We start from the raw sequence: 27,472 nt of genomic DNA on the forward strand, positions 1-27,472 counted from the left end.
ATTTGGTAATGAGACTTGGGAGGATGAACCCCCTTTGCTCACCAAAGAATTAGATGACTTGTCTAGGCAGAAACTACCTCAAAAGAGACAAGATCCTGGGAAGTTCTCAATACCTTGTGCCATAGGCACCATGACCTTCAAGAAGGCCTTGTGTGACCTAGGGTCAAGTGTAAACCTCATGCCTCTCTCTGTAATGGAGAAGCTAGGGATCTTTGAGATGCAAGCTGCAAAAATTTCACTAGAGATGGCAGACAATTCAAGAAAACAAGCTTATGGACTTGTAGAAGGATGTTCTGGTAAAAGTTGAAGACCATTACATCCCTACTGATTTCATAGTCCTAGAGACTGGGAAGTGCATGGATGAATCCATCATCCTTGGCAGACCCTTCCTAGCCACAGCAAAGGCTGTGATTGATGTGGACAGAGGAGAATTGATCATTCAAGTGAATGAAGAATCCTTAGTGTTTAAGGCTCAAGGATATCCCTCTGTCACCATGGAGAGGAAGCATGATGAGCTTCTCTCAAAACAGAGTCAAATAGAGCTCCCACAGTCAAACTCTAAGTTTGGTGTTGGGAGGCCACAACCAACTTCTAAGTTTGGTGTTGAACCCCCACATTCAAACTCTAAGTTTGGTGTTGGGAGGTTCCAACATTGCTTTGAGTATCTGTGAGGCTCCATGAGAGCCCACTGTCAAGCTAATGACATTAAAGAAGTGCTTGTTGGGAGGCAACCCAATCTTATTATATTTATCTATTCTCTTTTGTTATTCTATGTTTTCTGTAGGTTGATGATCATGAGAAGTCACAAAATCAATTGAAAAAGCAAAAACAGAAGGAAAAACAGAAAGAAAAACAGCACACCCTGGAGGAGAACTTGCTGGCGTTTAAACGCCAGTAAGGCTAGCAGATGGGCGTTTAACGCCAGTCTGGCACCATTCTGGGCGTTTAACGCCAGAAAGGGGCACCAAATTGGCGTTAAACGCCAGAAATGGGCACCAGCCCGGCGTTTAACGCCAGAATTGGCACAGGGAGCAATTTTGCTCGCCACTTGGTGTAGGGATGACTTTTCCTTGACACCTCAGGATCTGTGGACCCCACAGGATCCCCACCTACCCCACCATTCTCTCTCTTCTTCTTCACCCATTCACCAATCACCTCAACACCTCTTCCCCAAAAACCCTTCACCTATCAAATCCCATCTTTCTCTTCACCACTCACATCCATCCTTCATAAAACCCCACCTACCTCACCATTCAAATTCAAACCACTTTCCCACCCAAACCCACCCTCCCATAGCCGAACCCTACCCCTCTTTTCACCCCTATATAAACCCCTCTTTACCCCTTCATTTTCACACAACCTAAACACTCCTTCTCCCTCTTTGGCCGAACCACAAAGCCATTTCCATCTCCTTCATTTCTTCTTCTTCTACTCTCTTCTTTCTTCTTTTGCTCGAGGACGAGCAAACTTTTTAAGTTTGGTGTGGTAAAAGCATTGCTTTTTACTTTTCCATAACCACTTATGGCATCCAAGGCCGGAGAAACCTCTAGAAAGAGGAAAGGGAAGGCAAAAGCTTTCACCTCCGAGTCATGGGAGATAGAGAGATTCATCTCAAGGGTGCATCAAGACCACTTCTATGAAGTTGTGGCCTTGAAGAAGGTGATCCCCGAGGTCCCTTTCAAACTCAAAAAGAGTGAATATCCGGAGATCCAACATGAGATCCGAAAAAGAGGTTGGGAAGTTCTTACCAACCCCATTCAACAAGTCGGAATCTTAATGGTTCAAGAGTTCTATGCCAATGCATGGATCACCAAGAACCATGATCAAAGTGTGAACCCGGACCCAAAGAATTGGCTTACTATGGTTCGGGGGAAATACTTGGATTTTAGTCCGGAAAATGTAAGGTTGGCATTCAACTTGCCCATGATGCAAGGAGATGAACACCCTTACACTAGAAGGGTCAACTTTGATCAAAGGTTGGACCAAGTCCTCACAGTCATTTGTGAAGAGGGCGCCCAATGGAAGAGAGATTCAAGAGGAAAGCCGGTTCAACTGAGAAGGCATGACCTCAAGCCCGTGGCTAAAGGATGGTTGGAGTTTATCCAACGCTCAATCATTCCCACTAGCAACCGGTCCGAAGTTACTATAGACCGGGCTATCATGATTCATAGCATCATGATTGGAGAAGAAATAGAAGTTCATGAGGTTATATCCCAAGAACTTTATAAGGTGGCGGACAAGTCCTCTACCTTGGCAAGGTTAGCCTTTCCTCATCTCATTTGTCACCTCTGTTATTCAGTTGGAGTTGACATAGAGGGAGACATCCCCATTGATGAGGACAAGCCCATTACTAAGAAGAGGATGGAGCAAACAAGAGACCCCTCTCATCATCAAATCCCTGAGATGCCTCAAGGGATGCACTTTCCTCCACAAAACTATTGGGAGCAACTAAACACCTCCCTAGGAGAATTGAGTTCCAACATGGGACAACTAAGGGTGGAGCACCAAGAACACTCCATCCTCCTCCATGAAATTAGAGAAGATCAAAGAATCATGAGAGAGGAGCAACAAAGACAAGGAAGAGACATTGAGGAGCTCAAGCACTCCATAGGATCTTCAAGAGGAAGAACAAGCCGCCATCACTAAGGTGGACCCGTTCTTTAATTTCCTTGTTCTTTATTTTCTGTTTTTCGAAAATCATGCTTATGTTTATCTATGTTTGTGTCTTGTGATCATTAGTGTCTTAGTGTCTATGCCTTAAAGTTATGAATGTCCTATGAATCTATCACCTTTCTTGAATGAAAAATGTTCTTAATTGAAAAAGAGAAGAATTGCATGAATTTTAAATTTTATAACAGATTAATTATTTTGATGTGGTGGCAATACTTTTGTTTTCTGAATGTATGCTTAAACAGTGCATATGTCTTTTGAATTTGTGGTTCATGAATATTGGCTCTTGAAAGAATGATGAAAAAGGAGACATGTTACTGAGGATCTGAAAAATCATAAAAACGATTCTTGAAGCAAGAAAAAACAGTGAATTCAAAAAAAAACGAAAAAAGAGAGAGAGGAAGCAAGAAGAAAAAGAAAAAAATAATGAAGTTGTGATCCAAGGCAAAAAGAGTGTGCTTAAGAACCCTGGACACCTCTAGTTGGGGACTCTGGCAAAGCTGAGTCACAATCTGAAAAGGTTCACCCAATTATGTGTCTGTGGCATGTATGTATCCGGTGGTAATACTAGAAGACAGAGTGCTTTGGGCCACGGCCAAGACTCAATAAGTAGCTGTGTTCAAGAATCATCATACTTAACTAGGAGAATCAATGACACTATCTGGATTCTGAGTTCCTAAAGAAGCCAATCATTCTGAATTTCAAAGGATAGAGTGAGATGCCAAAACTGTTCAGAGGCAAAAAGCTAAAAGCCCCGCTCATCTAACTAATACTGATCTTCATAGATGTTTTTGGAGTTCATTGCATATTCTCTTCTTTTTATCTTATTTTATTTTCAGTTGCTTGAGGACAAGCAACAATTTAAGTTTGGTGTTGTGATGAGCGGATAATTTATACGCTTTTTGGCATTGTTTTTAGTATGTTTTAGTTAGTTTTTAGTATATTTTTATTAGTTTTTAGTTAAAATTCACTTTTCTGGACTTTACTATGAGTTTGTGTGTTTTTCTGTGATTTCAGGTATTTTCTGGCTGAAATTGAGGGACTTGAGCAAAAATCTGATTCAGAGACTAAAAAGGACTGCAGATGCTGTTGGATTCTGACCTCCCTGTACTCGAAGTGAATTTTCTGGAGCTACAGAAGCTCAATTGGCGCGCTCTCAACGGCGTTGGAAAGTAGACATCCTGGGCTTTCCAGAAATGTATAATAGTCCATACTTTGCCCAAGATTTGATGGCCCAAACCGGCGTTTAAAATCAGTTCAAAACTGCCCGGCGTTAAACGCCGGAACTGGCACAAGAATGGGAGTTAAACGCCCAAACTGGCACAAAAGCTGGCGTTTAACTCCAAGAAGAGTATCTACACGAAAATGCTTCAATGCTCAGCCCAAGCACACACCAAGTGGGCCCAGAAGTGGATTTTTATGTAATTTACTCATCTTTGTAAACCCTAGGCTACTAGTTCTCTATAAGTAGGACCTTTTGCTATTGTATTTTCATCTTTAGATCCTTTGATCATCTTTAGATCTTTGAATCTTTTGATCACGTTCATGGGGCTGGCCTCACGGCCATGCCTAGACCTTGTTCTTATGTATTTTCAACGGTGGAGTTTCTACACACCATAGATTAAGGTGTGGAGCTCTGCTGTACCTCGAGTATTAATGCAATTACTATTGTTCTTCTATTCAATTCAGCCTATTCTTATTCTAAGATATTCATTTGCACCCAAGAACATGATGAATGTGATGATTATGTGACACTCATCATCATTCTCACTTATGAACGAGTGCCTGACAACCACTTTTGTTCTACAAGCAAACATGGCTTGAATGTTTATCTCTTGGATCCCTTAATTGGAATCTTCGTGGTATAAGCTAGAATTGATGGCTGCATTCAAGAGAATCCGGAAGGTCTAAACCTTGTCTGTGGTATTCTGAGTAGGATTCAATGATTGAATGACCGTGACGAGCTTCAAACTCGTGATTGTGGGGCGTTAGTGACAGACGCAAAAGAATCACTAGATTCTATTCCGACATGATCGAGAACCGACAGCTGAATAGTCGTGCCGTGACAGGGTGCGTTGAACATTTTCACTGAGAGGATGGGAGGTAGCCACTGACAACGGTGAAACCCTACATACAGCTTGCCATGGAAAGGAGTAAGAAGGATTGGATGAAGACAGTAGGAAAGCAGAGGACGGAAGGGACAACGCATCTTCATACGCTTATCTGAAATTCCCACCAATGAATTAGATAAGTATATCTATCTTTATCTTTATGTTCTATTCATCATCCATAACCATTTGAGTTTGCCTGACTAAGATTTACAAGATGACCATAGCTTGCTTCATACCAACAATCTCTGTGGGATCGACCCTTACTCGCGTAAGGTTTATTACTTGGACGACCCAGTACACTTGCTGGTTAGTTGTGCGAAGTTGTGATAAATAGTTGAGATTGCAATTGAGCGTACCATGTTGATGGCACCATTGATGATCACAATTTCGCCCACCAATCTCCAAGAATAAAAAGTTTGAATGGACAAAAGAATGTGAAACAGCATTTACCGAGCTTAAAGTCATCCTATCCTCACCACTAGTATTGCAAAGTCCAGAGATCGGTAAACTTTTGTATTTATACTTATCTGTTTCCAATTATTCTGTAAGTTCAGTCCTTGTTACTAATGCAGAAAAAGCATAAAAACCAGTATACTTCGTTAGTAGAGTCATGCAACTAACCGAAAGAAGATATCCCAGAATAGAACTAGCCTTGGCACTTGTAACAACAGCAAGGAGACTAAGGTACTACTTCTAGAGCCACACAATAGTTGTAAAGACGAACAAACCATTAAGGCAGATACTGACAAAGTCAGAATTGGCAGGACGTCTGACCAAATGGTCCATCGACCTTTCTGAGTTTGATATTCAGTTCCAATCAAGACCAACTATGAAATCACAGATCTTGACAGACTTCGTTTCTGAACTTACAGCCAAATTTGCAACATGATGAACAGGTTTGAGAGTTGCACGTGGATGGAAGATCAAACCGAGACGGGAGCGGAGCTGGGATAGTACTAAAGGAAGGAGAAATAGTAACGGCCGAACAATCCCTTCAATTCCATTTCTCGGCGAGCAATAAGCAAGCCGAGTATGAGGCGCTCATAGCAGGTCTCAAACTCGCCCTCAGTTTCCAAGTACAACGCCTAACAGTATATTGTGATTCCCTCTTGGTGATCCAACAAATCAAAAGAGATTTTTAGATAAAGGATCCTCTGTTAGAGCAGTATTGACTCATACCAAAGGATCTTATTTTAAAATTTGATAAATTCATTATATCACATGTGCATAGAGGGAAGAACACTAGAGCAAATACACACACATCGGCACTATCACAACTTACACTAGAAAATCCTAGTATCTAATCATTGTGCATAATGAACATCACTCATACAAACTACTGGAGAATACCTTTTCTTGAGTATATTAATACAGGGACCATCCCCAGTAACGAGACTAATCCTCAAAGCTTTAGATGAAAAGCAAGTTTTTATACAACTGTGGCAGGAGAACTATACAGACGAGGTTTCTCACACCCACTACTAAAATGCCTTGGCAAGAACGAAGCCAATGAAGTCATGACCGAGGTCCACGAGGGCGTATGTGGCAACCACATAGGAGGACGAGCACTGGCGGCCAAAATTATCCGAATAGGATATTACTGGCCAACAATGAAAAGGGACTGCATAGCAAAGGTAAAAGCATGTGACAACTATCAAAAGCATGCCGCTATTTCAATGAAGCCCACCGAGGTGTTACACAACATGGAGGTAAGCTGGCCTTTCTATAGATGGGGGCTTGATATCCTCGGCCCATTCCTAGTAGCACTAGGACAGGTAAAATTTCTTTTAGTCTCAACAGATTATTTCTCAAAATGGATAGAAGCGCAGCCATTAGCAAGAATAACAGCCGAAAAGGTACGATCTTTCATATGGAAAAATATTATATGTAGATTTGGAATACCTAAAGAAATAATATCGGATAACGGTAGGCAATTTACAGATAGCAAACTTGCATCATTCTTGAAAAACTTTAACATACAACATCATTTTAGCTCGGTCGAACACCCACAGACAAATGGTCAGGCCGAAGCTACTAACCGAGTAATCTTGCAGGCAATGAAAAAGAAGCTCACTAATGCGAAAGGTGAATGGGCAGACTTGATCCCAGAAATACTGTGGAGCTATAACACGACAATACAAACCACTACAGGCGAGACACCATTCAAATTAGTATACGGAACAGAGGCACTAATACCGATTGAGGTCGGAATCCCTACCTTAAGGCCGAACTATACAGTAAGAGCCACAATATAGACACAAAGAAAGCCGAACTAGACCTTGTGGAGGAAGACAGAGAAATTGCAGCTATAAAACAAAGAGCAACGAAGCAACTTATTGAAAGACAACATAACAAGAAAGTAGTATCCAGAACATTCAATGAAGGAGACCTCGTGCTTAGAAGAACAGAAGAAGCAAGACGACCTCCATCACACGGCAAACTCGGAATGGGGGCTTACCAATTACAAATACTAAGAGGCGACCCATTATCAGGAAACTGAAATATCTCTTCTCTAAAATTGTATAGATCGTAAATTTTTTCAATCTGCGGATAAAGGTGCTCTTTTTCCCCCTTAGAGGTTTTTTTCCAAATACGAGTTTTACCTAAGGAGGGTTTTAATGAGGCTGGACGCCCAATATGTCAAATTGTCAATTACTACAAGAGCAGAGTTCTTACTGACATATGAATAAGCGATCTTTTCACCTCATTCTACTTTCAAATAAATGCGCAAACACAAAAAGGACAGCAGTCAAACATACATATTTCTAATTATTAAAATATCCAAGTGTCAACCTGGCTTAAACACAGTCAGAACAAAAAGACAATAACAATCCGGTTTAGAGTCAGCAAACAGAAAGTATTAACAAAGAACAAACAACACATAAATATGTATCAAAGAGGGGGAACATTCTCATCATGATCCTCCACAATTATATCTACAACTAGCTTGCCCCCCATGACAATCTTGGTGATGTCAAGCTGACCGCAATCAAACTCGGGGGCAAGCACAGCAACCTGACTAACGGCATGATCAAATCCGGAGGTAAACATCTCCATCTCCTCCTCTTCCAGCTCATGAATCCTGGAAGTCAGCTGCCCTTTAGTCTTAACATTTTCCTTCATCTCTGCTTGAAGAAGTCGAACTTGATCCTGAAGGCGAGTAATCTCCTCTTCAGAATTCTTCATCTTCATCGTCACATCTATGCTGACGTCGTCTTTCTCCTTCAACAACCGCTCTAACTAAGCAACTCTCTCCATGGCCACCTGCTGCTCGGCTCTGATCAGTTCGATCGTGCGACCCACACATATCAAACGTGAAGCAACAATCTGTATTGAAAGACAAATAACGAGATAAACAAAATGCAACAAAAATTCAAAACATAGACACAAAGAAATAATATACGGTTGACCTGAATAAACTTTCCCATCCCCCCATGTCAATTCGGCAGGTCATAAGCATGTCGCCAGGATACTGAGAGACCCTATCAGAAAGCTCGGCAAAGGGGAATTGATCACTCCACAATGAATGTGGACTTGTAATAGGAATGAAACCATGGAGCCTTTTTTGCCTATCAAAGGCGAATTTACTACTACCAACAGCTTCTTTATCACTCTCCGATATAACTTTTAGGACTTCTCGGTATCATCCCCCTTTCTCTTAAATTACGACGCCGGCTAGGCAATAGAGTGAGCAGCATCCCCCCACGCTCCTTCAAAGCTCCAGAGCAACCCGCATACTTCTCCCTTTTTCTTTTAAGGAAATATTGAAACCGAGAAGGATCAAGTTGAGGCACTCATCCACCTACAAATGTGACACAGCAGTCAGAAAAAAAAAACAAAACTTGCAAGGAAATACAAATAAGTATTACCTATATAAGTTTTCAAACCCTCCCTGTCACCAGTATCATGAAAATGCATAAGTTCAGAAATCGACAAACATTCCCCAGCAGCAAAGCTTTCTATCAAAAAATCTAAAAGACAGTCCTCCTATTCGCTCCGCTCAGTAGCCTCAAGAATTTGAATCAGTTCGGTGCACCAGTAAAGGAAAAATTTTTCTATAAGCTCGTCATCTAGATAAAAAGGGTACTCGGTCTCTACTGACCGCACCTTAACAAACAGAGACTTAAAGTTTTTAAAGGAAGATTTGTATAGTAGAAAAAGGGAACGTCCAGGAAAGCTACTCAGAAACACACATAACCCTTTTTGCACCCCTTTGGATTGAAACAATGAGAAAAAGACAGATAAAGAACAAGGAAACGAAAGAAAATCCATGAGACATTGAAAAGCACGCAGAAATGCCCAAGAATTAGGGTGCAACTGTGAGGGTGCACAATTGAGTTGAGTAACAATGTCGCATTCGAAACCAGAAAAAGAAAATCTCACGCGTAGCTCAGTAAGGCAAGGGTGTACATATAGAAATATTGTCAATCCCCTCTCCTCTCACAAACTCTATCTTCACCAGAACAGTGAAGAAGCTCAACTGCCACACCCAAACCATCTTTCACAAGTTTTAAACCCTTAAGTTCATGCAACGACTCGGCGTCCACATACGACGAGGAACGAGTCCTCACATCATCTTGCACCAAATGATACTGATTCTTTTTTCTTACTTCAACCACTTTCTGCTTTTCTTTCTCTTTCTCTTTTGCTATTGCAAAAACAAAAACAAAAAATTTTAGAAGAAGACACTAACCTTTGGAAGTCATACTGGAGTCAACTTGGGAAAGAAATTTGAAAAATCAGAACATTAATTCCAAAACAGCAACAATGTATCATTACAAGCCCACTAACTTTGTGGGTAACACAAGCAATAACCGCTCGAGCATCAAAAATCCAAACGGTGAGAGAAAGCATTAATTGTCACACGGTTCACTTCTTTAAAATTTTCTTTCATTTTTTATTATATTTTACTTCACCATCTAGAAACGACCCTTGGAAGGCCCAAGCATGAAAAAACTCGATACATCATTAAGCTTTGGAAAACAAAAGATCATGCACCAAGCCGAGAAATAACCTAGAAACAGTTCAACTCGCACTTCAACTTACAAAGTGGCCAGGCACACACCGAAACGCATGCCACAGCTGAAAATTAATCAAACCAATAGGCGCAAAACTAAAAAAAAAAAACCAAAAACTAAGACGAACATATTAAAAGCTTGCTTACTGCTTTTGCACAAAGTAAGACAAGCTTGGGGGCTATGACGTGTACCCTATGAACTCGGGAATAGGATAAAAATCAAAACCGACCAAACAATTCGGAGATAATCGTGCAGAAGAGCTCAATCACGCAACTCAATTACAGTTTCAAATTAGTCAAACATCATCTACAATCCGTTACCAATACTAACGACACCCACAATATTACTAAAAGATCAGAACAAACAAAAAGAAGCTAACACTTCACTCATCTATATAAACAAGTTAACTAACTCAGAGAAGGTCAGGTCACACATCACACTTTATTTCTTTTTTATATTGCTTTCTTAACATCCTATTTTAATTTAAATGTCGGAATGGTTTTTGCAAATACTCCCGCCGCTATGTTTTGCATTGTCGAGGGATTTTTAATCCTTCTCCTAAGACGACGTATTGCTCTTCATCAAAGCTGAAGAGTTAGTGAAAGGAACCCTCATACCTCAGCTGTACATGAACAGAACAAAACCCAAAACCCGTAACTATAAATGCCATTCATAAAATATAATTATTTTCGTGTGTTATACATTAATGTTACTTGCATTCCATTTTCAGTTTATCTGAATTGTTCTTGAAAACTTGGGTGTTAAGAAATTAAACGCAAGTACTTACATTGTAAAGTTATAAATAAGAGTTTAATGTTAATATATAAATAATATTAAATATTTTATATAGTCACCAATCACATAAGTTCTTTAAAATATTCATTTGATCAATATGAAAATTAATTATTTTGCTTTATATAATGTATCATATTCATATATGCATTAAGCACTCCGGCCCACTGTGGATCCTAGAATAATATAAGGCTGTTATTATAAGTACATTTTGAAAAGCCCATAAAAGATTTCTCCTTCAAAGTTCAAACAATATATGATTATTGAGAGAAAAAAACATTAATTGTTGAAATAAATTATTTTATTAATCCAAATTATTCATATTAAATCACCATAAATATATATATCATAGTGTGAAAGTATATATTTACTCATAGAAATTAGAAATTAGAAATTAATAGAAGAGTTGTTTCAGTTTTCCTCAACCAAAACTTTCTGTATCTCTAATAGGGCGGTTGAATTGCAACTTCTCTGATGAAAAAGTGTTGATGAAGCGACTTTTGGTATATTGGGGACCGAAATTCTGAAGCTACTATTTATATTCGACTATTCGAGTACGACACCCATTAAATTCAAAAGTCCAAATAAAAGAGTTCTGCTACACATACAAATATTTTTGGCATACAAGTTAACTCTAATCTAGCAAAATCCACTTACATAATGTGCGCGTGAAATCATGGTGTTCCTCCTCTAACGTTATTTGTATCCTGCGTTTCTCCTCCTCCTCCTCCTCTTCCTTCTTCTCTTTTTTTTTTTTTACGTTTCTCCTCCTTTTTCTTCGCGTGTTTAATGTTCATTGTCGTTCTTTTTATCCTTTTTCTATTGATTTTGCAACATTATATATTTCTTTTTTTATTTTTTCTCCCAAAAATATTATAAAAATATGAAATAATAAAAAGATGAAGAAAATGAAGTTGCAGAAGATGAGAAAGAGGAAGAGAAAGAGTTTTGAATTATGTAAAACTTATCAAAATAAAAATACACTGAAATATTTTCAAAATATACTGCAAATTTTTCAAAATACACCGAAACGAGAATGGAACAGATTCATCACAATAGCAATTCAGATTCAAAACTCCTATATCGAATTTTTACTACAAATACACAAAAATATTTTCTTTAATGTATTTTTCTTCTTCTTTTTTTTCTTATTTCTTTCTTTTTTTTAGTTGAATGAATGCAGGTTCATCATCTTTCAAATAATTTTACAACATTATGTGTTTACTCTTCTTCTTTGTTTGATTTTTTTTTATTTTTATGCTTGTTAAGAGAGTAAAACAAGAAGAAATTTGAGAAAGTAAAATAAAAAAGAAAAATATGAATAAGAAAAAAAAGAAGATGATGAGGATGATGATGAAAAAGAAGAAACAACACCAGAAGATGAGGAGGAGGAAGAATAAGAGTTTTGAATTATGTAGAACGTAATTATCAGAATAAAAATACACTGAAATATTTTCAAAATACACGGCAAGATTTCTAAAATACACCGAATGTTTTTCAAAATACATCGAAACAAGAATGTAACAAATTCATCACAATAACAACTCAGATTCAGAACTCCTACATCGAAATTTTGCTATAAATGCACAAAAATATTTTTTAATGCATTTTTTTCTTCTTTTTTTCTTGTTTCTTTTTTTATTTTAGTTGAATAAATGTAGGTTCATTCTCTTTCAAGTAATTTTACAGCATTATATGTTGTTTCTTCTTCTTCTTTGTTTATTTTTTTTGTTTTTATTCTTGTTAAGAGAGTAAAACAAGAAAAAACTTAAGAAGGTAAAACAAGAAGGAAAAGATGAATAAAAAAAGAAGATAATGCTGATAATGAAAAAGAAGATGCAGCAGCAGAAGATGAGGAGAAGAAGATGCTGATAATTTATTTTTTTTCTTTTTATTTGTTTGATTTTTTTGTTTTTATTCTTGTTAAGAGAGTAAAACAAGAAGAAAAAAATGAATAAGAAAAAAATGATGATGGTGGTGATGATGAAAAAGAACAAGAAACAGCAGCAGAAGATGAAGTGGAGAAAGAGTAAGAGTTTTGAATTACGCAGAACACATTGCAAAATTTCTAAAATATACCAAAAATTTTCTAAAATACACCAAAACGAGAATGGAACATATTCATCATAATAACAATTCAGATTCAGAACTTCTACATCAAAATTTTGCTACAAATTAATAAAAATATTTTTTAATTTTGAATTAGGCAACGTCATCAATATGACAAAAATTCTACGATAATGATAACAACGATACGTATAAGAAGAAGAAGATGACGACTATAACAATGATGATCATGATAATGAAGATGATGGAGGAGGAGGAGGAGGAGGAGGAGGATAACGAAAGAAAAAAATAACGAAAAAGAAGAACGTGCAGCAGCGGTATGAAGAAGAATGAAAAGAAAAAGAACGTACAGCAGCGGTACGAAAAAGAACGTGCGCATGTGAATATAAATGACTTATATGGACTTGTATTGTAAAATAACTTTGTATGTGGAGAATAATTGCAAATAAAAAAGTATTATGACTTATTCAATTTGATATTTATTATAACAATAAATCACCGTTATATAAGTTATTTAATTTAAAATAGTATAATTTATTATTAGAATTAATATATGTATTAACCTCAGACAAATTAAGAAATTAAATAATTTCTTAACATTAATTTCTTGAAAGGTGAAATTTTACAAGCAATTCAATTAAACACAATTGTGGCTTGTAGTTGTAGATAATGTAGGGATGACAATTTTTCATTGGACTATTGCTGGTGAGAGACAACGAAAGGTGGAACAATTAGTGATTAGTAATGTTGAAAATGATTTCACCATGCAATGCAATAGTAATAAAATAAGTTGTTGGAACATCAGCTTCCAATTGTTAATACACATTAATCAGGAGTAGGACATATGGGTCTAATACTCTTATGGCAATTTGCAAGTTAGTATTAATCATTGTCCATTATATTGGGTCCTAGTCTTTCGACTGTAGTAGGTGCCCATGGACCGATACATCAAGTTGACCAAGAAAAACAGGAAACAAATAAGATAAGATCAACCAATTGAGCCAATTTGAATCCTTAAATTTTATTCTTAACCTTGTACTTAATCATTTCATTTGTGTTCTTTTTAGTTGGCATGTTTGAATGGTTTATAATTAGAATTATTCCGTTTGAACAAAAGTTTGATACATTACTAACATTATGTGATTCTTTATATAACTAGAGTTTCTGTTATTAATTATTATATTGACATGGCAAATATTATGTCAATTCTCGGAAAGTCGGAATGCCCCAACAATGTCGCTTTTCATATTTTTATTGTTTTAAGTCAATGGGTACATTTGCACAAACCCAATAACATACATTTATTTAAGCCCTATAAAACCCACATTTGTTTCAGACCAAAAAAGTTCATGTCATTTTCACTCGTAATTTAACATCTCTCAAATTCGATATTTTGTAAGGTTATGTAAATCAATTTGAAAGAACTCTTACTAAAAAACATAAGATCGCAATGCAAGGACTCTTATTTTAATTTGCACAATTAGTTGCCATTCCGCCAAGATTTCAGCAAGACAGTCCAAGTCAAGTTTTTGGCCAATTCCTTAGTTGTACTATGTTTAATAATTATAAATTTTTCTAATCAAGTTTGGTTGATTTAGTAATTAATTCATGAAAATATTATTAGGAGTTTGAATCTATCTTGTACATGCAACAATTGAATCATTAGAGTTCTGATTCGCAATAAATTAGTTATTAATCTGTCGGACGATCTTTGACCTGCTGAGACCAAGAGATACTATAATTAATAAATAAATAAATAAATTCCCCTGGATGTGTTGGATGCTGATTTTCAACATTCCTTATGTATATAGTTGAATAAAATAAAATAAAATACCGTTGTTTGTCCTAACGTAGCTCAGAAAATATAATAAATAAAAGGTAGTCCTCCTCCGATCTCTGAAGAATGAACGTAGAGTAGTATTATGGGTGGTGGAAGAAGCTTAGAGGAAACGCCTACTTGGGCTGTGGCTCTTGTTTGCTTTGTCTTGCTCTTAATTTCTATTTTCATGGACCACATCTTCCACCTCATAGCAAAAGTATGTATCCATAAACAATCATGCATGCACCATGCTTTACTTTTACTTCATTCCTTCATGCATTTTATTTTATTTGCCATACATGCAGTGCTTGAGGAAGAAGCGCAAGAAAGCTCTCTACGAGTCACTTGCAAAGATCAAGTCTGGTATGTATTAATTAATAATTAGTTCATCATCATCACTAATAATACTAATAATGATGATGCACGCATGCATGCATGCAGAGCTTATGTTAATGGGGTTCATATCGCTGCTGCTAACGGTGTTACAAGGTCCAATATCGAGGATATGTGTACCAGAAAAGCTTGCTGCCACATGGCACCCCTGCAATCATCAACAAGAGTCAGAGGACCATCATGTATTTTTACTAGCACCTGGATCATCTACTCATCAATGTGCAGCTCATCAGGTGCAATTATTATATATCAATTCATGTTCCTATATTATACATCAAATTTATTGACTGAGTATGTATACAGGGTAAAGTGGCGCTTGTATCAGCTCAAAGCATTCATCAACTGCACATATTTATCTTCGTGCTCGCTCTTTTTCATGTTCTTTACTGCATATTTACTCTCGCTTTAGGCACTGCAAAGGTAATTAATTACCCATAACTCTAAATTCTAAATCTTAAATCTTTCTTTGCTGACCTTATTGTTACATTTGAAGAATAGATGAGAAGGTGGAAACAATGGGAAGAGGAAACAAAGACACCTGAGTATCAATTTTCACATGGTTAGTTATTAGTGCTTATTATTATTTATTAGGAAACTAATTCATCACATTGCATTATATTCTGATCTACTGTGTTTTTCATGAATACTACATACAACAGATCCTGAAAAGTTCAGACTTACGAGGCAGACTTCCTTTGGGAGGAGACATTTGAGTGTGTGGACCACAAATCCTATTCTCATTTGGATTGTAAGGCAAACTCATAATTTGTCTCATGTTGTTCTTAGTTTCTATATCTATGTATATGCTGTTACATTTATTATTATTTCTATGCATACATGCAGGTTTGTTTCTTCAGGCAGTTTGTATGCTCAGTACCTAAAGTGGATTACTTGACCTTGAGACATGGGTTTGTCATGGTATCTATATTTATGACTTACCGTTCTTCATTTTGTTTAAGAAAAGTCTAGGACCAGCACTTTTTTTAACAATTTAGCCAGCATTTAACCATTAAAAAAAAGTGAGTGATCTTTTATCGTTAAATGTAATCTCACATCATTAAAAATATTATTGATAACCAATTGATAGTTCCAAAACACAAAACTTACTGGTCTCTAGCACTCTTTTTTTTAATTATAATTAACTAATGACTCCATTTCATGCATTATTTAATTGATGTAGGCACACTTGGCACCTCAAAGTCACCAGAAGTTTGATTTTATGCAATACATTGAAAGAACATTGGAAGAGGACTTCAAAGTTGTTGTAGAAATCAGGTTCATGTGATGATTACTATATATATATATTTTAACCATTTTTAGCTACCAATACATTAATTAAGTGCTTTTATTTTATTTCCAATTATTTGTTGGTTCAGTCCTCCAATCTGGTTCATCACAGTGTTGTTTCTCCTGTTTCACACGCATGGTAAGCCAATACAATAATAATACTGCATCTTATTATAACTACCCAACACACATATTAAATATATATATATATATATATATATATATATATATATATATATATATATATATATAACTCTACATTTATGCATGAACCTTATTACAGGGTGGTACTCTTATCTGTGGATGCCTTTTGTTCCTTTGATTGTAAGCACATATGTTGTGATTATTATTTATTTAAACATACATGTAATAATGTGAGGGAGGAAATTAATGAAACGAAATAAAATGCAGATAATTGTAATAGTTGGAAGCAAGTTGCAAGTGATAATAACAAAGATGGGTCTTAGAATTGGAGAAAGAGGAGACATAGTAAAAGGCACACCGGTGGTGCAGCCTGGTGATGACCTCTTCTGGTTTAAGAAGCCTCAACTTATGCTCTACCTCATTAATTTTGTACTCTTTCAGGTACCTATAAATATTTTCGATAATACTAGAAAAAAATTATTTTATTTAATATTTATTACTTATTATTAAAATTAATATATATTAAATAAGACAAATTTTAATTATTTTTAGTTAATTTATTTATCCAAACAGAACGCTTTCCAGCTTGCTTTCTTTTCTTGGACTGCGGTAAGGCCTCAGAAATTTATATTTTTTGGATTAGTTTCATAGTTGATTTTTTGTATGCACGTAATGATATAATATTGGTTGAATATTATTTAATGTTCAGCTTCAATTTGGAATGAAATCATGTTTCCAATCGAAAACGGAGGATGTGGTTATCAAAATCTCAATGGGGTGAGTGAGTAACAAATTATCAATGATATTGATGGTTATATAGTAATTAAGATGGATGGATATATAATATAATGAATTGGGCAGGATATTGGTTCAAATACTTTGCAGCTACGTGACTCTTCCACTCTATGCTCTGGTGACACAGATGGGCTCAAATATGAAGCCCACCATATTCAACGAAAGAGTAGCAGCTGCTTTAAGGAATTGGCACCAAAGCGCCAAGAGAAACATAAAAAAGAAGAACCGTGCTGGATCCTCCTTCTCTCAAACCACAACTCCATCTCCAAACCACTCTTACGACGCTGATTCTCTTTCGTCCTCCAACGGGGCCAGGGCCCACTCTTGTTTTTCTTCTTCGTCTTCCTTTTCCAACTCATCTAGTCACCACGAAATTGAAATGGCCCATGTGGCCCATTACCAGCACCAGAATCTCAAAGAGCCCAATTCCGTACATGTTGCTTCAGATCTACCACTGCCCCAACATGAAATTCAGATTGAAACCAGCAAGTAATTTTGGAGGATTCTTACTTCTTAGTAGCAAATATGACTTGGAAATTCGGATTTTTTTTCCCTTAAACGATGTAGAGAAAGGAACAAATTATGGTTAGTTGATGTATATGAGTGTATACAGAAGAGCTCTTGTCCAAGAGCCTTAGCTCAGGTGGCATTTCACCCTCTCCCACCACTAAGGTCTAGAGTTCAAACTTTAAAGGATGTATTTGAAGAAAAAAAAATGATAAATATATGAAGAGTGTGTGGGTGTGTTGTGTACTTAAGATTGATTTTTGACCAAAAAAAAGAGCTCTTAGATATATTTGCATAAATATGTTTTTTACTTTTGTACATTTTGATTTCGATTTATCTTCCATAAGTTTGTATTTTTTTGTTAAATTATTTGTCCAAAAAATTTAACAATTAAATAGAAATATATTAAAGAGTTTTTTTGGTGTTTATGTAACATAAATTGTTTACATATTTTTTAATAATTAATAAATATTAAATCTGAATATTTTATATAACCAAAAAAGATAAATGGAAGAAATGATGATTAAAGAGATTGGGTTTTGGTGAGAAAACCATGGGCAAGGGAAACTGAAATAAGCCAAGCCCTGATTTTTCAGCACAATACGAGACCAGAGGGCGCCCACGTTAATTGTGAAGTGGTTGTACTTATATAAATCAACGATTCTCCCCAGAGTGAGAGAGATGGTAAGTGGTATGCGATGATGATGTTGTTACTTGTTGTTATGTGGATTGCAATATCTCACTTTGTTAGCAAGTGCATGGAGGAAATACAAGAGAACCACATCTGCAATAATCATGACCGTACGATGCGTCGTCTTCGTGCCTTTCATGGCCCACCTCTTCATCTCCGCCCTCCCCACCTCTAATAATAGCATCTCTCATCTTCATCAATGGTGTATTGCTCCCTCGTTATCATGTACAACCTACCATTTTGTACTTCATCACTTCTGTGTTTCTGTAACACGCATTTCACAAGTTATATATACTTTCTTTTTTAGCGTTAGTTTATATCCACTATCTATATACATAAGAAAATGTTTATCCACTTTTAGATTTCCAGTACCACTGTAGACATATTCGTATGGAGCAAATTGACTTAAGCTCAGGCAATTTGCAAACAGATTGGCCTAGTTTGAACTGATTTAGAATGAAATTTTTAAAAGATTGATTAGTGAGGATTATCATTTTGTTTTCCAAACACTAGTCAAAGCCAAAACACACATGTAGGCATGTGCCGATATCTAGGTCATTAAATTGATATCAATTTTTAAATTATTTAATTAGCAAAAAAAATAATTAAATGAATAATTTTTTATTATTAGACGAAATCTTACGTCATTAAAAATATTATTTATAACTAATTAATAGTTACAAATTACAAAATATACCGATCTTTTACTCTTCTTTTCAAAAATAAATTTATCAATATATTTATCAGACAAATTCTATTAATATATAAATTAATTATTAAAAAATATGAAAAGATCAATAAAATTTATTAGTTTTTTGATAATAATTAATTATTAATATTTAAAAATATAAGTTAAAAATATATTATTAGATTATTAAATTAAAAAATGAAACTAATAATTAAAAATACTAGTAAAAGAAAATAAATTTTACTTATCTTTAATTTTTTTTCTTAATTATTATTTGTACAAAAAACATCACAAATTAATCACAAAATCATTATCTATATTTTTTTTGGTGACAAAATCATTATCTATATAAATACATATTAAAATATATAAAACAATATATATAAATTTATAATAATTAATTTAATTATTAATTTTTAATATATAAATAATATTTTTATAATCTAACCCGCCCATAATGGTTGTAGATACGAAACCTAACCTAATATGGTTGATTATAATTTCATAAGCAGGTCAGAGATAGATAAGTACAGAGAGGAAAATAAATAAAAAAGAATGCAAATAAAGCCGTATTTCATTACACACCCTTCTAACAAACAAAGAAGTAGGAATCCTTCTCCTCATTTATCATTCACTTCTTCTCTCCCTATTTTTTTTCACCTTTCTATCACTTCTCCCTCTCTCTTACACCAATTTCTTCGTCATCTCCAAACATGGCAAGAGGCGCCTCTCAATCTCAGTCGGCAACATCTGCCACCACCACTCGCCCGGGAGTCATGGCTCCCCGCGGCTCCGCTGCCGCCACTGCCGGCATGCGTCGCCGTCGCCTAGCTGGAGGCAGCACAGGCGGAAACAGCTCCGGCAGCGTTGGAGGCGGTGGAGGGCCTACCAACATGCTCCGGTTCTACACGGACGACGCGCCAGGACTGAAGATATCGCCGACGGTGGTGCTGGTGATGAGCCTCTGCTTCATCGGCTTCGTCACCGCCCTACATGTCTTCGGCAAGCTGTACCGCTACAAAGCTGGCGCCAACGCTTGATCCTTCAACTTCCGATCCGATCGGATCTCCTTTGAATTTGTTCTTCTTGTGATCCGTGTCCTAATTAAGAGCTTGATTTTCGATTCTACTTTTTGTAATTCAACGCTGCGTTTTATGTTCTCGCTTTAACAGGGTTAATCTTTTTTCTTTTTTCTTTTTTTTTTTCTGGATGCTGTAAATTTTCCGTGGGCTTAATTTTGAATTAGACTTGCTAATTTTGCAGCTGTTAAATGATTACTTCTTGCCGATCTACACTTTACTTGTATATATTCCGTGCAAATCGATGAGCTTCGCTTGGTTATTCGCGATTGTTGCAATCATGTTATCTTTATCTAACGCTGGAAGGAACCGTTTCTCTTGTGTCCCAATCAAATACGACAAATTATAAAATTGCTTGAGATTAGGCGACAATTCATTCCAGTTTGTTGTTCTGCGAACTTGAAATGAAATGGTTGAGTTCATCAATTAATTAACTTAAGATCTGGTTTTCAACATTAAATGCTGCACAGCTAAGAAAGCAGCTAGTTTCTCAATTCTGAGTCTGAAAGGCAAGTCATGCAATGCTCAATTAATTTTGTTAGCTGTGGCATCTATACTTTAGAGTACGGAATTCTGGATAACATTGATTCTTCGTGGGTAAGTCTACACCTGCCCAACTATCAAAATAAATGAGCGAAGGATTTCATTTCCCTCCTTTGGGCACAAACTTTATTATACGAGATTCAACCGCTTATTAATTTTGTACACGTGTCACACTATAGAAAAGCCAAAAAGTGCAACAAAGAAAGAAAGAAGGATTTGTTGTTGGTTGTTGAAGGCATGACATATATAGAGATGGAAGGTGGTGTTTGGCATTTGGCAGTTGGCAGCGTGCCGTTGTGTGCGGTGAACGCTTCATTTTGAGTTTGACATGGAACGCTTCATTCCATTCCATAATGTTATTGCATTGTTATCGCAAACACAAAAACCAGAGACAACAACCACCATAACCTTTCACGTTCGTCTCTCGTCTCAACAAGAAGAAGATGACGGTGGTAGACATCCTGTTCCGGGTGGACTCCATATGCAGCAAATACGACAAATACGACCTCGACAAGCAGCGGGAACTCAATGCCTACGGTGATGACGCCTTCGCTCGCCTCTACGCCACCGTTGATTCCACCATCGAAGCCGCCCTCAAGAAATCGGATGCTGCCTTGGCGGAGAACAACAGAGCAGCTGCTGCTGCTATGAATGCGGAGGTTCGACGCGCCAAGGGTAGACTCATGGACGAGATTCCCAAGCTCCGCAAATTGGCCAAGAAGAAGGTTAAAGGTTTGACAGACGAAGATTTAGCGATCCGTGAGGATCTTGTATTGGCATTGCCAGAAAGAATTCAAGCAATTCCCGATGGTATTACCACTGTCAATCAAACAGGAGGAGGATGGACATCGCAGCCCAACATCAAGTTTGATTCAGACGTGCATCACGGCACTGAGTATTTCGACCAAACTGAAGAATCCAGTCAGTTCAGAAATGAGTATGAAATGCGCAGGATCAAACAGGCAATGCACCATTCATTCCTTATTTTATGGTCAACAAAGCAATATTGCCTTATTCACATTTTTTATTTCTATAGGATGAAGGTCTTGACTTCATATCGGAGGGATTGGATACTTTGAAAAATCTAGCTCATGACATGAGTGAGGTTTGTTATGAATGTACCTTACTTTTTTTAATTCGGAGATGATCGATTTCCAAGATGATAACCATTTTCTTTTGCTTTTCTCTTTCCCTTGAACTATTTTCAGGAAATGGATCGGCAAGTTCCTCTAATGGACGAAATTGACACAAAGGTAACAAACAAAAACTTCTCATATATATATTATCGGAGAAAACTTAAATACAATTGTGTTACATACAGATGATAACTGAGAACAGTTAGATGATTTAATATATTTGACTAAATTGTCATTTAATAGTTTTTAACTATCAACTTCTGACAAAGAATCTGCATGTGAGTTTCTATCTCTATTATTTGTATGTCGCAAATGAATGATATGTGTTGGGAATAAGACACCATTCCCCCTTGAGAAAACACCTTTGACAGAAAAATAAAATAGATACAATCACAACATAAGAATTTAACGTGGAAACTCCAATTACCGGAGAAAAAACCACGGCCGTTGTCAAATGACAACTAGAGAATATCACTATGTGAAAATTGTTACAACACATAGACTTTTTTCTCTCACCGGCACCCCAGTACACCCACACTCTCTCAAAGCAAATATCTAACTACACCTCACAACACTCTCTAATCAAAGAATACAGAGGAAAAGAAAAATCAGATACAAGCTTAAAGTGTTTTTGACTGGTGCAAAAACAAATGGAGAACTTAGCCTCATATTTATAGCCTAAACCACCCACTCCATTTGCCATCCTAAGCAATGTGGGACTAATTCAACCAAATCCTAACAATCTCCACCTTGATTGAAATAGTCACACATCTTCAGCTTCCATTGTCAACACCGACAATTCTTTGCTGCCATTGTCTATACCGACAATCATAGTTCAGAGAACTATCATACTCCACCATGAAAGTATACTCACTTGGAATTAGACCACTCCAAGCATTTCGCCTTGGTACAGATCGAAACCTTGCTGAAAATTCATGGTGCAACTTCCAAATTGGCTTTTCCTGGAAGTTTTTCAGCCATCGACCTAACTCCGCCACACACCTTGCATCTCAACGCCAACCAATGCCCGTGTGCAATTGTGGACCCAATTGCCACAACTCATCCTTATCCATGGCAGTGCGGTAATACCATGAGGATACTTCTTGTCTTCTAGAGAACATCATCTTCTCTCATAGAGAGAGCAACTAGAGATCTTCTCCTTCAACGCCTTGTGCAAACCTGATTGTATCAACACATCCTTGACTTGTACTTGCCACAAGTCAAAATTGATTCTTCCATCAAATTTCTCTATTTCAAGCTTCACAGCACTTGAATATCCTGACATTGTTGCAACCGTATACTGGAATAGTATAACTTAACTGTAGACCGTGCACTAGGAAGGGTCCCCATAAAAGAGAGGTGGGTCACAATGGACACACTTAAATACCAAGTCTTTCCTTAGCCAGAACCTTTCCAAACTACACTCTCACAGAGTCACACTGCCTTCCAGCAACAACAACAGCAACCAAAGATCAACCTCAAGCCACAGGACAAAATTCTTTTTTGATGTGGAAGATCAGACTAGGCTGCAACCACAGAGCATACTAAGAATAAATCCCACCGAACCGAAGCTCTGATACCACTTGTTGGGAATAAGACACCATTCCCCCTTGAGAAAACACCTTTGACAGAAAAATAAAATAGATACAATCACAACACAAGAATTTAACGTGGAAACTCCAATTACCGGAGAAAAAACCACGGCCGTTGTCAAATGACAACCAGAGAATATCACTATGTGAAAATTGTTACAACACATAGACTTCTTTCTCTCACCGGCACCCCAGTACACCCACACTCTCTCAAAGCAAATATCTAACTACACCTCACAACACTCTCTAATCAAAGAATACAGAGGAAAAGAAAAATCAGATACAAGCTTAAAGTGTTTTTGACTGGTGCAAAAACAAATGGAGAACTTAGCCTCATATTTATAGCCTAAGCCACCCACTCCATTTGCCATCCTAAGCAATGTGGGACTAATTCAACCAAATCCTAACAATATGGTGTCTTGATGGCCTGATCATACAGGTCAATAGGGCAACAGCTGATGTGAGAAACACTAACAAAAGATTGAAGCAAAGTCTCACTGAGGTAATCCAACGTGATTAATTGGAATTTTCTTTGTGGAAAAAAGGGTTCAAGTTTCCAGTGAATAATTTATCTTTTTATTTTTTAAATTTCTTCTCCAGATGAGGTCTACTCAAAATTTCTTCATTGACATCATTCTGCTCTGTATTCTTCTCAGCATTGTTCTCTATATATACAAGTAAGCCTTCTTACCCTCAATCCTCACATGCTTTTCCAATTCAAATTCAGACCTATGTATTTCAAACCTTGTGATGCTTTTGTATTCATCATAACAAACCAATGTCTCTTTTGTTTCAGTCAACTGAGGTGATATGATCTCAAACTCTTTTCGCTTTGTTGTACCCGTTGTATCATGGCTTCACATTACATTATCATTCACCTGCTGGAGGATGTCAACACTATATATTTTATGTAATTGTTTGATGTATTATTTTGTCATATCTGATATGTCATAACCCCCAACACACACACAACAACATAAAAAGGAGTAAGCTAACCGTTGTTTATTGTGGTTGATCAGCGAGGAAGTTCTTGCCATGGAAGGGGTATTATTCTTACATAACAGTTACCAACAAGCTTTGTACTTATATATATGATTTGAGATAAGATGAAACTATTTTGTGGGAAGAATATAAATTGTTTGTACAAGTTTTATCATTACTGAGTAGGATAAAATTCTAGTTGAAATGACATTGTGCAGATTCTGCACAAGCTAGCATTATTCACAATGTTTTCAAGGAATTTCATAAGTATATAGAAAAGTTCTATATATATTTATTACAACCACGCTTAAAGAACAATAATTCACTTTAATATTTGAGGCCTATATTCTTAGTTGTATATCCATGAAAATATACAAGTGGAATAGAGAGTATTGAATATGTCTTATGGTCAATCACTTGAGCATTGCGGGTATCTTCCTATAAAAGCTGATTGCTTTAGCTCTTGAAAGTTGATGCTAGGCTCTGCTGCTCTCTTATTGAATATTATGTCATCTTGAGACTGGTTTTGATTGTAGAAGTTCAAACCTCCATTGATGATAGAAGATTCATCATCCATTGTGGTCTCCATGTTCAACTTCCTGTTAAAGGAAATGAGATTCTCATATTGGCTATCCTCATTAGATTTTCTTTTCAGTGAGTTGAAGTAACAGTCCAAAGGAGAAACTGTTGTAGAAGAATCTTCTCTGTGGAAACCATCTTCATGAACTGAAGTTATTGGATCATTGCCTTTGCCATCCTTCAAGTTCAAACTTGACATGCTCTCAGTGGTAGGAACATGGCCACCAACAAGGATAGAAGCTAGGATCTGATAGTCTTTGTATTGATAATCAGTGATCATATCAGCATGGAAGTTCATGTTTGTTGCTGGATAACCTTCATCACACCTTGGCAGATTTGATAGCATGTTTGGTTCACAAGGATTATCTTGATTCTCACATGAGTTCTTCGATGAGTAGCCTTTGTGTCGAACGCGACAAAGTACCCAGTCATCTAACTGTAAGAGCATGGAATGATGATTTTACACAATAAAAGAAAAGAAAAATGAGTGGCACAAATATTTCTTTATGAAAACTTACGCGCATGGAACCTTTGAGCCTGGAGGGGCTGGTGATTGTGTCAACCAATCTATACTCATTCATGATCCAATCAGTTTTAGTCCCCTTTGGAGGTCTACCTAAATAGAAGACAAGAGCTTTCTTCACTCCGATGCGCTTCGATCCATAAGAAGTGAGAATCGGCTTGTCAGTTCCGGTAGCCTTCCAGTACCCTGAACCTGCTGCCCTGTTTGGCCTCAATCCATTTGGATACTTGCGATCTCTCGGGCTAAAGAAGTACCATTCTTCCTCTCCAAACAAAGCCTTCTCTGCACAATGACAAGAAAAAACAAATACTATCTTTATAATGACAAGGAAAGATTTAGTGAACACACAAAGTGGATGAGGAATTAAAGAACATACTTGGCAAATCCCAAGGGTTATACTTATAAAGATCAATCTCAGCTATAATGGAAGCTGGAAGTGGACGAGAGCTGATTCTGTTTTGTAGGTAATGAACTATGAGTTCTTCATCAGAAGGGTGGAATCTGAAACCTGGTGGAAAAGTGTAGCTGCTGTTAGAGGCATGTTGATCTCCTCCTCCTTCTTCCATGAAAAGAATTTTCTTTGTTCTTGACAAAGGAATCAACAAGTGCCGATGATACCAATATGAATTTTTGGCTTGCTTTTAATAAGAAACCAAAGTGTGTCATCCACATTATATATATGGCTCTAGTCCCATGCACATGTGAAGATTGAAAGGGAGAGGAACCAATCACTTGCATGTAAAGTTTGTAAGAAAAGACAGAGAAAACCAACCAAATTGGTTTTACTCGTTGAAATTGACCTTCACCTAGCGGCACCACTCTACCAAATTAAAATTATATTATCTGCTTAACACCTCATCAGCACAATACACACTGGTTTTCTGCCATAATATGTTAGTGTCACTTTCTCAGCAATGTTGTTTATAGAACTCATCATGTGAAAGAGAAAATATTTGTATCCAAAACAAATCAGATTAAGAACTAAATAGAGAGTTGCTCATTTAATTGGATACCATACACAATAGATAGGAGCAATACGATAGCCTAGTTAGATAAAGCAAAGTAATTGTTAAGGTCCAACTCCCATATTGGGTCTAAAATTATAGCTGTTCTAGGAGCTCTTTTTTCTGAACTAAATTTATCAGAGTTGATACCGTTACCTTGTGACTGAGATCCTTCAAATGATGTTACTAATTACTATGTTACCAATAATGGTGGTAGGGTAATCATAAGAAGTGAAAGAAGGAAAGTGGCACAGGGATGACATAGGCACGTACATAGGTATCTGCGGTTGGACAAGTACGTCACTTGTCTTATTAGAAAGACATAATAAAGCCACCCAACCGCGCTTTTTATAATTGCCTTGAAACTTCCTCGTTTTAGCATTAATTGTGTCCCTTCTTCCTTGTCTTCTCTTCCTACTTCTTACTATACAGCTTCCAAACACTACTCTACCAATATGAACCACAAACTACGTGGGGGCCTAGCTTAGCTTCATTTACACCTTGCATGACACTTAGCTTTAACATATACAGCTCACGTACTTACAATTGGTTTCGCACTATCGTAATAGTTAAAAATTATTAGATAATAATTTAATTAAATATGTCAAATTATTTGTCCGTCCTCAATTATTATCTATTTTCACACAAAAATAACTGCATGTGAACAGTAACTAAAGTTTTATCGGCTCATTAATTATCTGAAAGTTTTGTGTTAGCAATAAGAGTGTGGTTTGAAACAAAAACCGATGAATCCCAGGTTTTGAATTTGGTGGAGAGTAGAGAAAGCTACTCTAGATTTGGAAGTTACCTGGTGTAAATATGATTGGCAAATATCCCATACACACACAGCATAACAGTGAGAGACATAGTTCCAATCGATTCAAAACTTGTCACCTTTTGTATGTCAACCTCGAATTCTTGGACCAGCATTTCATGCTTTTCGTCCATCACAAAGCTTAAGCCACCTTCTGATCATCTCTTGCGTGTTCTCCAAGCTAAGTCTAGAACAAGTTCATGATGACGTGCTGTTTTCTCGACAAAATTGAAGTGCAC

General features: G+C 36.7%; 4 protein-coding genes across 5 annotated transcripts; 3 read left to right on the forward strand and 1 right to left on the reverse strand.

Annotated features, from left to right (window-relative positions):
- Window positions 1-14,580: 14,580 nt before the first annotated feature.
- On the forward strand, window positions 14,581-17,863 carry LOC112708374 (MLO-like protein 6). The gene is made up of 14 exons (XM_025760537.2): window positions 14,581-14,694; window positions 14,783-14,840; window positions 14,919-15,103; window positions 15,174-15,290; window positions 15,369-15,429; window positions 15,530-15,618; window positions 15,714-15,788; window positions 16,051-16,145; window positions 16,247-16,296; window positions 16,441-16,481; window positions 16,569-16,742; window positions 16,875-16,910; window positions 17,011-17,078; window positions 17,163-17,863. Exons 1-14 carry the CDS (start codon window positions 14,581-14,583, stop codon window positions 17,587-17,589), a joined length of 1,590 nt encoding a protein of 529 aa, XP_025616322.1. The 3' UTR covers window positions 17,590-17,863.
- Window positions 17,864-19,394: 1,531 nt separating this feature from the next.
- On the forward strand, window positions 19,395-20,253 carry LOC112706776 (uncharacterized). The gene has a single exon (XM_025758242.3). It carries the CDS (start codon window positions 19,696-19,698, stop codon window positions 20,020-20,022), a length of 327 nt encoding a protein of 108 aa, XP_025614027.1. The 5' UTR covers window positions 19,395-19,695; the 3' UTR covers window positions 20,023-20,253.
- Window positions 20,254-20,919: 666 nt separating this feature from the next.
- On the forward strand, window positions 20,920-24,488 carry LOC112706775 (syntaxin-71). Of its 2 annotated transcripts, XM_025758240.3 has the most exons (6): window positions 20,920-21,566; window positions 21,641-21,709; window positions 21,813-21,857; window positions 23,772-23,834; window positions 23,933-24,009; window positions 24,129-24,488. In XM_025758240.3, exons 1-6 carry the CDS (start codon window positions 21,048-21,050, stop codon window positions 24,139-24,141), a joined length of 786 nt encoding a protein of 261 aa, XP_025614025.1. In that variant the 5' UTR covers window positions 20,920-21,047; the 3' UTR covers window positions 24,142-24,488. The 2 variants fall into 2 exon arrangements, with proteins under 2 accessions (XP_025614025.1, XP_025614026.1); XM_025758241.3 differs by lacking the exon at window positions 23,772-23,834.
- A 61-nt stretch (window positions 24,489-24,549) lies between these two features.
- Window positions 24,550-26,619, reverse strand: LOC112706774 (NAC transcription factor 32). Its single transcript, XM_025758239.3, has 3 exons — window positions 25,792-26,619; window positions 25,411-25,697; window positions 24,550-25,328 (listed from the first exon to the last, which is right to left on the reverse strand). Exons 1-3 carry the CDS (start codon window positions 25,979-25,981, stop codon window positions 24,723-24,725), a joined length of 1,083 nt encoding a protein of 360 aa, XP_025614024.1. The 5' UTR covers window positions 25,982-26,619; the 3' UTR covers window positions 24,550-24,722.
- Window positions 26,620-27,472: the final 853 nt, after the last annotated feature.

This window comes from Arachis hypogaea, chromosome 8 (genome assembly GCF_003086295.3).
Source record: "Arachis hypogaea cultivar Tifrunner chromosome 8, arahy.Tifrunner.gnm2.J5K5, whole genome shotgun sequence".
NCBI lineage: Eukaryota > Viridiplantae > Streptophyta > Magnoliopsida > Fabales > Fabaceae > Arachis > Arachis hypogaea.